The sequence below is a fragment of the Amblyomma americanum genome, chromosome 10 (assembly GCF_052857255.1).
Source record: "Amblyomma americanum isolate KBUSLIRL-KWMA chromosome 10, ASM5285725v1, whole genome shotgun sequence".
Lineage (NCBI taxonomy): Eukaryota > Metazoa > Arthropoda > Arachnida > Ixodida > Ixodidae > Amblyomma > Amblyomma americanum.
The window spans coordinates 128,806,269-128,819,396 of record NC_135506.1 but is presented as its reverse complement, the minus strand read 5'-3'; the positions used below and the strand labels follow the sequence as shown (position 1 = coordinate 128,819,396).

The following is a 13,128-nucleotide window of genomic DNA, read 5'->3' as shown; positions in this document are numbered from 1 at the left end:
AATGTTATTCGTAACAGATAAAATTAATCTTCAACTTCAACACGCATTGATGAAAAAAATCCTAAAGTTTTTAAGAGCACAAAGGCCGTTTATTCCGAATATTTACCGTTGCTGTTTGCTCAGTCGCTTCTCAGAAGCGCTCATACCTGATGATTGGAGAAACAGAAGGGTCGTTCCAATGTACAAATCCGGTAACAAATACTCAACATTACTTTGTCATCCTATCGCGCTCACAAGTGGACCCTGTAAAATCATGGAAGCATATCATCTACTCTGACTTTCTAGGTGCTAACAAATTTTTTCATCCCGCAGATTATGGATTTCGCAAAAACTCTTCCGGTAATGCAAAATTAGCAGTCTTCACGATGTGCATGCCAACCTTGACACGAATATCGAGACTGACGCCATGTTTCAGATCTTGCTAAAGCGTTCGACAAAATTTGCCGTCGACATTTGTTCTAAAAATTTTTCAACTGAACTTGCACTTAACATCTTAAAATGGATTAAAGGATTTAAAACGTAGCGCTTTCAGTCGGTCGCTATTAACAGCACTTGCAGACGTAAAAAATTGCGCCGCCCGTCTCATGCACTTCCAATATTCATAATGAGTTAGTGTGTCGTCCTGCAAATCACAGTCCAACTTGCGAAGGCTTTCTTGCCGTCGACGCATTGTAACCCTATCTGTTTTTGTATGATTGCATTACAACTCACTCGGCCTCAGAGCATATATCTACGCACCTCCGCCTCGCATAACCCATCGCACTGATTAACATCTGATAACCCATCGCACATCTAGTTACACGTCCACGCGCCCGAACCGTAACCTTTTCCGCCTCCTTGTTTCCACTAGCCGCGTCAGATCGGAACAGCCTTTTCCTTCAACGCTAACTTTGAAATTCATTTATCTTCGTGACAATATGTAACAAAACGTTCGATTACCCCACCACTTATGCAAATCACGAAAGGGGCCTTTAAGCCAAATGAAAGAAATAAAATGAAAAGAGGCAGTTTATACTCTGCTTGCACAGCTTTTGTGAAACTCTGCGGCTGTACGTTAGAAGCAAATCAGTGTGTCCAAGAAAAGGCATGTCCCAGACTTACGCTATCACGTTGTAGGAATTCTTGAGCTTTCTTGTATTTTCAGAGAAACGAAACAGCGCAAATTGAACAAAGGGTCAGGGCAAGGAAACACGCAATACACACTCGACCACTATGCTATGTGGCCGCAATTCATTTTATGTAGTTTCTTGGTGCACCATATGCGGAAGCCTTTAGAGGAAGAATGCGTAGGGTGTATAGCAGGAGAATAAAGCAATATTTCTTGTGACCTGGGTGCGTTTTGGGAAAGAATATTGCAGGTGATAGCATCCATACTGATATCAAGGATGCGCTCTCATGAAGGAGGGTGACGAGGTAGGGAAACGAGTGGTGAAAAAAGCGGTGGTGAAAAAAAGCGAATCTGCACAGTGCTTGGTGGCGCTACGATTCGAAGGATAGGTTCACTCTTATACGATTTTCGAGAGTAACAAACGTCCTTGTAACCTCAGTAAGGTTAAAAAGCTCGTAGGCTGAGGTCCCGAGAGCTAGGTGGTATGCCCTTGGCATCGCTATGTCAAGTTTATCGTTTTCGGCATGTAGGGCGAGAATGGTACGGAATGATTTACACAACACGGGAAAGGACAAGGCCATCTGTGATATGAGAGTCTTTTTCCCTTAAGATTTGGTTGCTGCTGTTTGTTTGGCGAAGCATATAAGTCAGTGGAACGATATAGCTACCTAGCTTGATGATAGTTTGGCAAGTACTGTCATCAACATCAGCCTGATTACATCCACTGCAGGACAAACGTATCTGCCACACCTTTGAATTTAACCATGCCTAGCGCCAGCCACGGCCCCTTTAACGCCGTAACATTCTTTGTCTCAATCACCCACCTAGCTTTTTTTGCCCCCTGCCACGTTTTCCTTCTCTTGGTATCCAGTCCGTTACACTTCCATCGGTTATCTTGCCTTCGCATAACAAGTCCTGCCCAAGCCCATTTCGTCTCAGTGATATCCACTAGGATATCATTAACCTGCGTTTGTTCTCCGACCCACTTTGTCCTCTTCGTGTATTTTTACGTTGCACTTACCATTTTCTTTTCCATAGCTCGCGGCGTTGTCCTCCATGTAAGCTTAACCGTTTTCGTTAGCCTCCAAGTTTCTGCTCACTAATTGAGTACAGGTAAGGCGCAGCTGCTATCACGGGTGTTCCAGCGAACACACTAAAATTCCTAAAAATATTGGATTCAATATAGCAAAAAATAGATGTTTTTGCCCCGGCGGACACACTATGTTGCCGACCCCTTCTAATTATCCAAGTAATTATTAAAAAGCACTAATTAACTTTCTAATTGTCGTAGCTGGGTGGTTAGTCTCAATCAGGAGTTCAATTCCGTGAGCAAGACGATTTCATATCAGTGTTTGAAACAAAGAAATCTCAATATCTAGAGGCCTGCAGCGCGAAGAAATCCGACGCTTCTTTCCGCACGCGACCGAAATTGATCGTACGGGGCCCGGAGTAAGTGTGGCGTAAGCGAAGCGTCCGCTGGTGACGTGTCGTAATGAATGCAGCGCCCAGTTCAATACGCATGCGCTACCTTTCCTCGTTAAAGAACCTCGGCGCTCAGCTTAGACCGCGGCCGGCATTATCGGCGGCTTCGTTGCTCGCAGTAAGAAAAATTGTAATCATCGTCTGCTACACGGCCGTCGCTATCGGGAACACTGAGGAGCACACCTGACGCTCTGCCTGTTTGGTTAACTCCGGAAACAGTTTCTGAAATCTTTTTTTTTCCTCACTAGTTTCGTGAAAGAGATAAAGGTACTCTTCTCTCAGTGTGCAGATTACTGTTTCACGCTAAGTAGGCCCTCTATATCCACATGCATTGTAATATTTCTATAAAGCGTCTATTTCTTTCATGCGGTATCGGCTTGACTGCTACATTAAATGAGAATGACTTCGTAGATGAAAAGATGCTAACTGAAAATATTGCAATTTTAGCATTAAGGTGCTCCGTACCGGCTGGCTCAATACGGTTTCCGTGTGCTGGATTAGACACGTCCCGTGCTGTAAAAAGTGCTAGTACTCAATTTATAAACATTGTCCGCAGAGGTTTAGCACTTTCTTGTTGTATAAAAAACAGGAAAGAATGAGACTTCTTTCTTTTATGAATTTAGTTGGTTGCAGCCCCATTCGGCCAGGCCAGGAAAGAAATAGTATATGGGATGAAAGAAGCCGTTTTCACATCACGTGTTTAAAATACTTGCTCTCCATTGCGATGCACAGTAGAATGCGTTTCTTTGATAGAATTGACAGCAGAAATGATCATCTCTCGGGGAATCTTTTCAATTGATATCCTGATACGCTCCTTCAGGTCTTTGAGGTACGCTGGCTCCGTATTGAAAGCTTCGTCCTCAACATATCCCCAGAGGAAGGCATCCACTGGTGACAAATCGCGCTGTCTTGGAGGCCACGCTGTTGACCCCGCCAGCCCAATCCATTGGTTGGCAAAGGTGCTCATAGGGAATTGCACCGCGGAACGAAAAAAAACGTTGTGGGGTTCCGTCACGCTGAAACCACATTTTTTTCAACCCGGTGTGTGGTAGCTCTGAGACAAATTCAGAATCGGCGCCCTTTAGGACGCAGTCGGTGTATTGTTTCCCAGTGAGGTTTCCGTTGAAGAACTAAGGGCCGACAATACGGCCGTCATAAATGCAACACAAATCATCTGCTGACCATCTTTTTTAGTGCTTGTGCTGGCGTAGGCAATGTGGGTTCTTGTCTCATCAATAATGCGCATTGTGCAAATTGACATTGGAGTCCCTGCAAAAATTGGGCCTCGTCTGTCCAAAACACTTTGAGCATTAATTCCGGGTCTTTATAACATTTAGTCAGGCGCCAGTTGCAAAAATTGAGCCGTTTATGAAAGTCATTCGGTGTCAGTTCTAGGCGAAGACAGATGGTGCTAGATGGTGCTACTGTCTACGCGGGCGCCTCAGGGACGCTACGGCGCGGCCAACTAAAAGTGTCGTGTTTACACTAATCACAGCGTACGCAACGCAGTAAGAGATGCGTACGCCCAAACTAAAACTGTCTACTGCCGCGCAAGCTCTCCTTGCCACGCTGACAAAGCTTTTCTGTTTCGGACGTGGTTCCTGATGCCCAGCGATTATAAGAAAACAAAAGATCAACCTAGTGAGCAAATGAATTCATGATGACGCAGAAAAACGAACCTGACGGGTTGCAATACCAGAAGTGCCCCCCCCCCCCCCCCCCCCGACATACAAAAACGCCAGCAGATGCGCCCATCAGGGCGCTCAGAAAATTCGGGGGCGCACTTTGACGATCTCAATTGCGTGAGGACAGAGGCTTTCCGCGCGACTTTGGCTGTTACTGTTGCTCTATCTCATGCAACCGTTCTATTTCTCCAAACTTTATTATTCCCGAATTATTTCATTATATTGTGACGGCTTCCGGTCAATTTGACGTCCCACTGTTCCCGTAGATAAGTCGACGCCCGCGCTACTTGGACGCAATTTTGCTATTTTTGGCTATAAGTAATCAACAAACTACTCTACAATCATCAAACTTCGTATTTATGTTATTGTTTCCTCCTTTATCTGAAGCAATCATTTTTTCTCCTATCTTTATTAGTGCCCGCTAACTAAGAGTCACAGACGGACGGCCGGACACGTTCGTGGCCGCGAGCATGAGCCATTAAAGGCTTCCGCCTTAAAATCGATGGTCCCGTAACTGACGATGACTATAATTTCCTTAATACGAGCCATGAAGCTGTCAATAACCCCGGCCGCGGTCTAAGCTGAGCGCCGAGAATTTCTAGCGAGAAAAGTTAGCACCGGTACTTCGAGTTGGGCGCTGTATTCATTACGACACGTTACCAGCGGACGCTTCGCTTACGCCATAGTTCCTGCGCCCCTCGTGCGCTTACTTGTCGCGTGCATGAAATAAAGGCCGATTTCTTCGCGCTGCAAGGCTCTAGAAATTGAGTTTTTAATCTTTTCAAAAACTGGTATGACATCGTCTTGCTCACGGCATAAACTCACTACTGGGACTAAGCTCCCAGCTACGATAAATAAAAAGTTAATTATGGTCCTTTCTTAATTGCCTGGAAAATATGAGGTGTGTTACAGCATAATGTGGCGACCGGGAGAGAGTATGATCTTACACCTCTTTTTTTTTGCTACCTTGAAGCCAATATTTTGAGGATTGTTTTAAAGTGTTCGGTAAAACACCCGCTAAATTTTATCGATGTATATATGGAAACTTCAATTGATGACCTGAGGGAACCGGCCAAATATGCTCCACCCAGTTCTTTTTCTTCAGGTTATTTCCATCTTGGAGCCGGTTCTGTGGTTACTTCTTGTCGTGAGTTGACCTAGTCTCTTACCACTTTCGGTACCTTGCTATCAGTTGTAAACTAGTGTTCCTTCGCGCTCTTGTCTCCCTTCCTGAAGGTCTTGCTGTGAAATATAAATTATGTACTAGGATATTTACTTGGAGTCGGCACGAAAGCGGATAGGACGCAAGGTTCAGTTGAATGAGAGAGCGGTTGCGAAAGTGTCTACGGGCTTTCAGGGGCTGACGATCAGACTTGTGAGGCGTCCACAAGAGAACGATAGAGCGATAGAGTGATGGTCGCTATCGATGAAGTTAAAGGCCACCTAAACAGTCACCTTATAATCCGCAGGTTAGCCGTAGATCTTTCAAATGTTTCTTCGTGAAGTACGAGTATTTAGAGTCTGAGATGTTCTCTAGTAGCGCAGGAAAGTTCCCCTTACCAATTTAAATAGGGTGGGTACAGGACAAGGATCTAATGTGTGCCTTGGAGGGAAGTGAGGTCTAGTTAAGACTGGGAGTACGGAAGACGATTTTGCAGGACAGCAGAGAGCGTTTGACATAGTTGTCCTTGCTTCACTGGCCGTTAGTCTGGGCGGGGGAGTCCAGCCCGGATATGTGTCAAGATGCTTGCGGGTGGCAAGGCGAAGTCTACTCGCAGGTTTAGCGGTATTGGTAAAGTTGGAAAGTACCATTCTTCATGCGAATGATGTTGTCTTGCGTGGACATGCGCCTCTGGCGCCTGAGATGTTAAGCTTCATGAGGCTCCTTTTCTCAATGGGCCACAGCAGAGGGCAAGCACTACTTTCACGGGCGTTAATCTGCACATGATGAGGGCGAAATGAGAGGCACGCTTTCAAAATTAAGCGTCTTAGCTCCTTTCTAAATCAAAATATGCACTCTGAATTTTCATCTCTCGCGTAGTAGCCCTGTGATTCAGAGGTGATTTCAAATGAATGAGACGGCTTTGGCGTGTTTAGAAAAAGCTTACAGGTGACAGAATCTGTTCTAGCGGTATGCTGGTTTTCGTCTAACAGACCAGAGTGTATGGAAAAGGTAGAAAGTGAAAGAGAATGTCTAGTGCATAAGGCTAAAAGGGCTAGTTAGATTATATGGGGGCTCGAGGTTGATGAAAAAATTTGCTGCGGATTAACTATTGCTGAGCGAAAGCTCTGGTGTAACGGGAAAGTAGAAGCGGCTTGGCGCCTGTAACGTTGACTGCGTTCCGCATACTGGGTAGGCAGCGCGCCCACCCTGCTAGGCGGAATTAAATGAATGGTTGATCGCCAGACGTTGGTCACCCAATGAACGCTGCTGTCTATTGCTGCAGTGCAGCGTGTCAGCCACAACGTTGTCTGCGCTAACGCATGCAGTACATATCTCCCTCACAACCGCCACGTACATCAAAGCGCGAGTGAGGCTTTCACTGACCCGGGAAGCTAGTTATGCGCCTTTCATCAAAATGATTGCAATGAGAACGTTGTCATCGCCAACGGCAATGAACACGATGAACGCCGAGGGCCAATAGAAACAGGCGACCGCTCTGTTTCTGCGGCGGCGGCGACGGCTGAGTGAGGTCATAGATGTCTCACGGTTTCTTCTCTGTTCAACTTCAAACTCGCGCACACAGCGCACATGGCGAAGATACTGCCGAGCATTTGCGTTTAAAATGTTTTTACTAAAATGTTTCTTCTGTGATATCAGTTATGGCAAACACCGGGTAATATGCCTGTGTCTACCATTAAAAAGGTAAAATTTAGATGTGATTTTTGATGTCGTTGCATTGCCTGTTCAAACGCCAGCGGCAGTTTTTTTTTTAGAAAGAACATTACTAAAACCAATTTCGAGAGCTCGCGTTCACGCCACTGTCGCGGGTGTCTTCGTACATTTTTGGTAAGAAGTAGATTTCAAGTAAGCGTGTATAGGCGCAAGGCTCGGGAGCGGAGCGAAAAGAACGTCTCATACATATTAAGCGGAGAACCTAACTGCCTTGCCATGGCGTCCCGTGTCCATGATCAGGAGCGTTCTATATTTTCCTCGTTCGAAGATGCTTTTTAGGCGCAGCCCCAGAAAAGCGCTACTGGTGCTCAAGATAATACATGAGGTGCAAAATCTAGGAAATTGTTTTGGTGCCGACGTGCTTTAAGCCAATGATTTTCTCTCGTTACAACAGGCAAGCGACTCACTTTTATGGGACCGGCCACTTCCCATGCAGACAAAGATTATCTACACAGTTCGACCAAAGAGAGACAACCCACCAGAGTAAGTTTCAAATTCAACGTTTCTCTTCTGGTCACTTAGTCACCTCACTGCTTTTAACGAGCTTATAATGTTGGTGGCCCAACGCCACCTTTAGTGATTTGGGGAGCGAACATTCGCGAATCGCATTGTTTTCTTTAACTGTCTGTGCAAAATGTAACACTTCGTCAATAAACTCGCCTCTTTATCAATGAGAACTTAAGGTACGCACATTTTTCCAAGCACCTTAGCCATATATTCATCATGTACACACAGCACACAAGCACACTGCCACGCAAAAGGGGGTTTTTCAATAGAGGAGTTTTCTTTTTATTTTTGAAGCGATTTTTATTGCCTCAGTTTCTGTATGTTAATCAGTCATGCGGCTCGTCGATAGACCTAAAAGAGTACAGACGGAAACGGAAACTTTATTTGCTTGTTGTTACATGTAAAGGTGCAAATATGCAAAGATATTACTAAAGGTAAACCTCCACGCGGCGATTACTGCTCCTGCTATGTTACTTGTAGTTTGATGTTTATTGAGGCTAATATGACGAGCCTTTAAATTCAAACAGTTCAGCTATGATTAAACAATAAAATTTGCGTGGCAGCAACATATTTTTGACAAGGGTTAGAAAGATTTATTGTTGAAACCAAGATAGAAGTAACTTGAATAAAGAAATTGTGGACGCACGCCAGTTCCTATATGTGAATTTTTAATATCAGTGCCTTACGCACTAGTACAAAGCAGCACTCGCGAAACTAGAATTCGTTATGAATAGTTTCTTTAAGAGAAGTTGAAGCAAATTTCGGAAAAAAACGAGTTCCTTGCGACATTTTACAGTTTTTAGTCCGCCGAAGAAGAAAATCTCATTCAAAAGGGGCGGAAATAAACGTAAACAGCTCTTTTTTAGAAGAAAACACGCACCAGCGCCTCAGGGCACCCAGCGAACGCCGCAGTGGCCCGTGATTGGCCGCGACGGTCGTGTCGTCATCCAAGGGGATCTCTGGCAAGAACCGACGGCGTTGATGCGTTACGCTTGCTCCACCTGGCTTGAGAACTTCATTTAGAAATACGCCCTTAAAAGTGAGCATGATGGACCTTGACTTCTTAGGCGCTGAACTTTGGTTATTTCGATGCTGTTCGTCGCTGGCTTATTGAGTATCGGCAGGTCGGAGTCAGAGATGGTCGTGTCAACGTCGTAAATGACACCAACTGTTGTGCCATTGTTTTCAGGATGAGGATGTCTCCGATCTTCTTGATGGTGGCTAGAGTCTCCTTCCGTAGTGTCCTGACATCCTTGATCACTACCGGGACGCGAGCCTCGAGGAACACCAACGGAGCTTCCCTGTTCAGCAGGTTGAGGTTGTCGGTGGGCATTTCAGGCGCAAGTAGGGCCGCATGTGCCGATGAACTATGTGTCGTGATGACGGTAGGCGTAGTTGATGAGGACGAGTTCTCACTCTAACGCAGTCTCCTCTGGGTTTTCTTGCTCATCACTGGGACGAATCCGTCGACCGCCGAGGAGTCTTAGCTTCTAGCTGAGTACAGCATGGTAGCCTGGCTGGTTGCCTTGCTTGATTGGTAGTAGCAGCGCTTTCGCTAGGTGGCTGCCGCTCACCCGCCGGGTTCCGGAGGAGGCCTGACGTCCCCACTTCCATCGCCGCCACGAAGAGGGAGCGGCGCCTCCATGATTGTGCGAAAAAGTGAGAGAGAGAAATAACTCATTTGCATCGTGAAAAATGACGGGGGAGAAGGCTATAGCCTAAACGCCCATTCATTCCCCTAACCGTCGGCCAGAATTTCTTGGTACTCGACGGCCGTCAGGGCGAGACCGATGACAGCGTTGTTCTTCTGCTTCATGGTTGAGTAGTAAGGTATCCGAGGATTGTACATTTCTATTCAGGTCATTATAGAAAGGGCAGGTCCAGACCATGTGGACTGATCTGCAATGCTAATGCAGTGCGTACATCAAGGATTAAAAACTTCTGGATGCCACTTACTGTAAAGTTGAGGGTTTGGAAGCACCCCAGTTTGCAATTTCCGCCGCAAGATTTTCTCTTCCCTTCTGAGCCGTTTGTGTGCTGCTGGATAGGTTTTACGACCGAGCTTATACTGGGAAGTTATTTCATGCAAAGTTGTGAGTTCGTCACTCGAAGAGAGGTGTTCCTCGCGTGGAGGCGGCGCGTCAGCGGCGATCGAGCAGAAAGTGAGCCCTCGGGTGATTGCGTGCTCATTTCATTCCACCTCAGGCCCTGATGAACCAGCGACCAGATCAGTGAGATTAGCTCCTATGGTACTCGCCCTTCTCTCAGAGTTTTGGCGCCTACAGCAGAGATTCTCTCCTATATAATTCTTGATGGCTGTATTAGAGTCGCTAACTATCACCCTTGCACCGATTTGTATTATTGCTGGAGCAATGGCAACTTCTTCTGCCTCACTTGCACTTGCGTGGTTAGGGTGCAGCACGAAACCGGGTCTCCTCTCTCAAGAACCACTATCGCCGTGTGTGCTGCCTTGCGATCGTTTTCGGCAGCGTCCGTGTAGAGCACATCAGATCTACCTCGAAATTCCCTCTGTAGGGCCACAGCCCTATCCTTGCGTTTACCTTCGTCAAATGCCGGATGCATGTTGTTTGACAGCGCCGAATTTTTGTGTCTCTCTCTTGTTGCTCTAGGTACGTTATCTGTTCGCTCTGAACACTCAGAGGGATCGAACCCCTGGCGCTTCATGATTTTTCTTCCAGTTTTTCTTTTTAAAAGTCTGATGCTGCGACACAGTGACGGCTTCTATGAGCTCATTCAGAATGTTTGAGTCATCTAGTTTTACAATTATAGAAACAATGAATAACTGCGCAAAAAGGACGGGACCAGAGACAAGAATCACGCGAGTCAAGCGCAGACTAACAACTGGTTTATTGCACCAACGCCTCCTTCCTTCGACAACAAAGCGCATGCCCACCAACAGCAAAGAGAAAACCCATAATCATCACGCCAAACCAAGAAACTTTAACTCCTTGCGGTACAGGTGTATGGAAGTCTCGCTAACACATTTGTCAGGCTCTAACCTCGCGGAAAAAAAAAACGCATGCGCTTTGTTGTCGAAGGAAGGAGGCGTTGGTGCAATAAACCAGTTGTTAGTCTGCGTTTGTCTCGTGTGATTCTTCTCTCTTCTCCCGTCATTTTTCCGCAGTTATTCATTGTTTCCATAATGTCGTACCAACTAGCCCCCCCCCCCCCCCCCCCCCGCACTCTTTTAGCTTTAGAAGTTTTACCGTCGTAGTGTTCGGAGGAAGACCTAGTGCTGTTTTGATCCATTTTCTCATTACGATTTCGATTTTGTCCTTTTCTGCTTTGCCCAGTATGAGATAGGGGCAACATATAGCACTCGGCTTATGACGAAAGCCTGAACCAAACTCAAAACATTGGCCTGCTTCATCCCCGCATGCTTGTTAGAAATGCGCTTTAGTAGCCGGCACGTCTGGCTGGTACTCGCTTCAAGTCTCATGATATTTAGTGTGTTTTCGCCATTTGCTTGTATGCGCCGCCCTATGATTCCATTACTGTCTACCGTCGAAATGGCATTGTCATTCACTCTTAAAACAGTATCACAGCCCTTGCAAGAGAAACTGTTTCTTTTCATTTTTTGAGACGACAGATAAAGAGCCTCTGCTTTTTCTGCCGAGCATTTTAACCCAACCGCCTCTTGATATTTCTCTATCACATCTATTGCTCTCTGAAGTGTGTTTTCAATCTGTCCGTCGCTACCCCTGTTCACCCACAGCGTCAAATTGACCGTATATATGGTGTGATGCAGATTTGTGATTCCGCTCCGCTGCCCTGGAAACCCTATCATCTCTACATTAAACAGGATAGGAAAGAGAGCCAACCCTTGCAGCGTCTCTCTAATCCATAGACTAATGTTTTCGAGTGATTTTCCGTCCAGGTTGATGGTGGCAGTCCTCCGACCTGAGAGAAAGTCCCTTACGGAGTTATACGTCTTGACTCGAACATTTAGCGCGCTAAGGTTCTGAGGTATGGCTGTGTGTTTGACATTATTAAAAGCTTTGGAAGCGTTCAGTCCTACATTGACCCTAGTATCAACAGTGTTTTGATCGGTTATCTGCTCCTTCAGTTGTAGCATGGCTTTACATGTTTGGTCTGATGCCTATCTGGTATCGGGATAAAGGTTTTGATATTCCATGAATCTATTCAGTCTAGTTTGGATTACGTTCTCCATCAATTTTACAACGCACCATGTGACGGAAATGGGTCTAACATGCTCAAAGCTGAGCTTCTTCCCTGACTTCGGAATGAAGACCAGGTTCGCATCTTTCCATGCTTGCGGTATCTCACCCTTGTCTCAGCATTCTTCCACATAGGTTGTAAGATTCTGAATTGAACCTTCGTCAAGATTTCTGAACATCCTGTTGCTGATTTTGTGCGGCCCGGCAGCCGTTTTGCTTCTTAGGCGGTTGATTTGAGCCCTCACTTCCCTCTCGAGATGGTGATGCACACAAAATCACCCTCGTGCTTTGCAGTTCGCGTGGCGTCGTCCGTGCGGTGCTTGAGATGAGTTGAGTTGAGTGGTTGTAAACTACCGGTGGGATTAGCCTTGCAGTTGCTGCCGGCAATTGCTCCACCGTAGCGACACTTAAATAGAAATCACAGAAACACTGTCCGCAAAACCCAAATAGACACTCCTGAGGTCACCATGTGGAGGCCAAATCCGTGTCCTGCAGGTAAAGTAGAAGAAGGCGAGAAGCATCCCTTCTACTCGACTGGCTCCCGCGCGTGAAAACAATGTCCTGAAGAGAACTGTGAGGAACTCCTGCCTTCTTGAGGGATCCGAATAACACAGCCCGTTCCGCGTTGTACAAAGTACAGCACAAGACGTAATGTCCTATGTCACCACACACACCACACGTTGAACACAATGGTGACAACGCTAGGCCAGTCTTATACATCCACGCCGGCGTACGAGCAGAATTCGTGCGAACGCGGTGCAGCAAAGTGGCTTGGTACCTTTCGAGACCCTTGGTCACACATGGCTGATGAGGAGAGCTCCACAAAGAACTGAAGTGGCACAACACCACATCTCTGAACATTTGCTTGACTTCATGAGGGACTCCATGTACTGGAATCCCGGAGAGAGCTGTATGGGCGAGGTTGTCTGCTATCTCGTTGCCTAAGACACCTATGTGCGAGGGCACCCATTGAAAACGTATAGAGAAGCCTTTGCTATGTAGATTCTGCACCAAACGTAGGGATCTAAGACTCAAGGCATCAGTGGGAAACCGTGCTCTAACCTTTGAAGGGCAGATTTTGAATCCGTAATTATGACAGTAGGTTGAGGCGTACAACCCCGTAGCTTCTTAAGAGCTGCCACAATGGCAACGCTTTCGGCCATTGTGGAGGACACGACTTTAGTAAAACGAACAGACCAATCATACTTCAAAGACGGAATATGAAAAGCAGCTGCACTAGATCCTCTGACC

General features: G+C 46.2%; 1 protein-coding gene across 1 annotated transcript in view; it reads left to right on the top strand.

Annotated features, from left to right (window-relative positions):
* Nucleotides 1-13,128, top strand: part of LOC144107607 (uncharacterized) — a 456,961-nt gene that overhangs the window by 435,342 nt on the left and 8,491 nt on the right. The window contains exon 6 of the mRNA XM_077640706.1: nucleotides 7,566-7,654. Coding sequence (XP_077496832.1) covers nucleotides 7,566-7,654 — 89 coding nt within the window. The remainder of the gene's footprint in view (nucleotides 1-7,565; nucleotides 7,655-13,128) is intronic.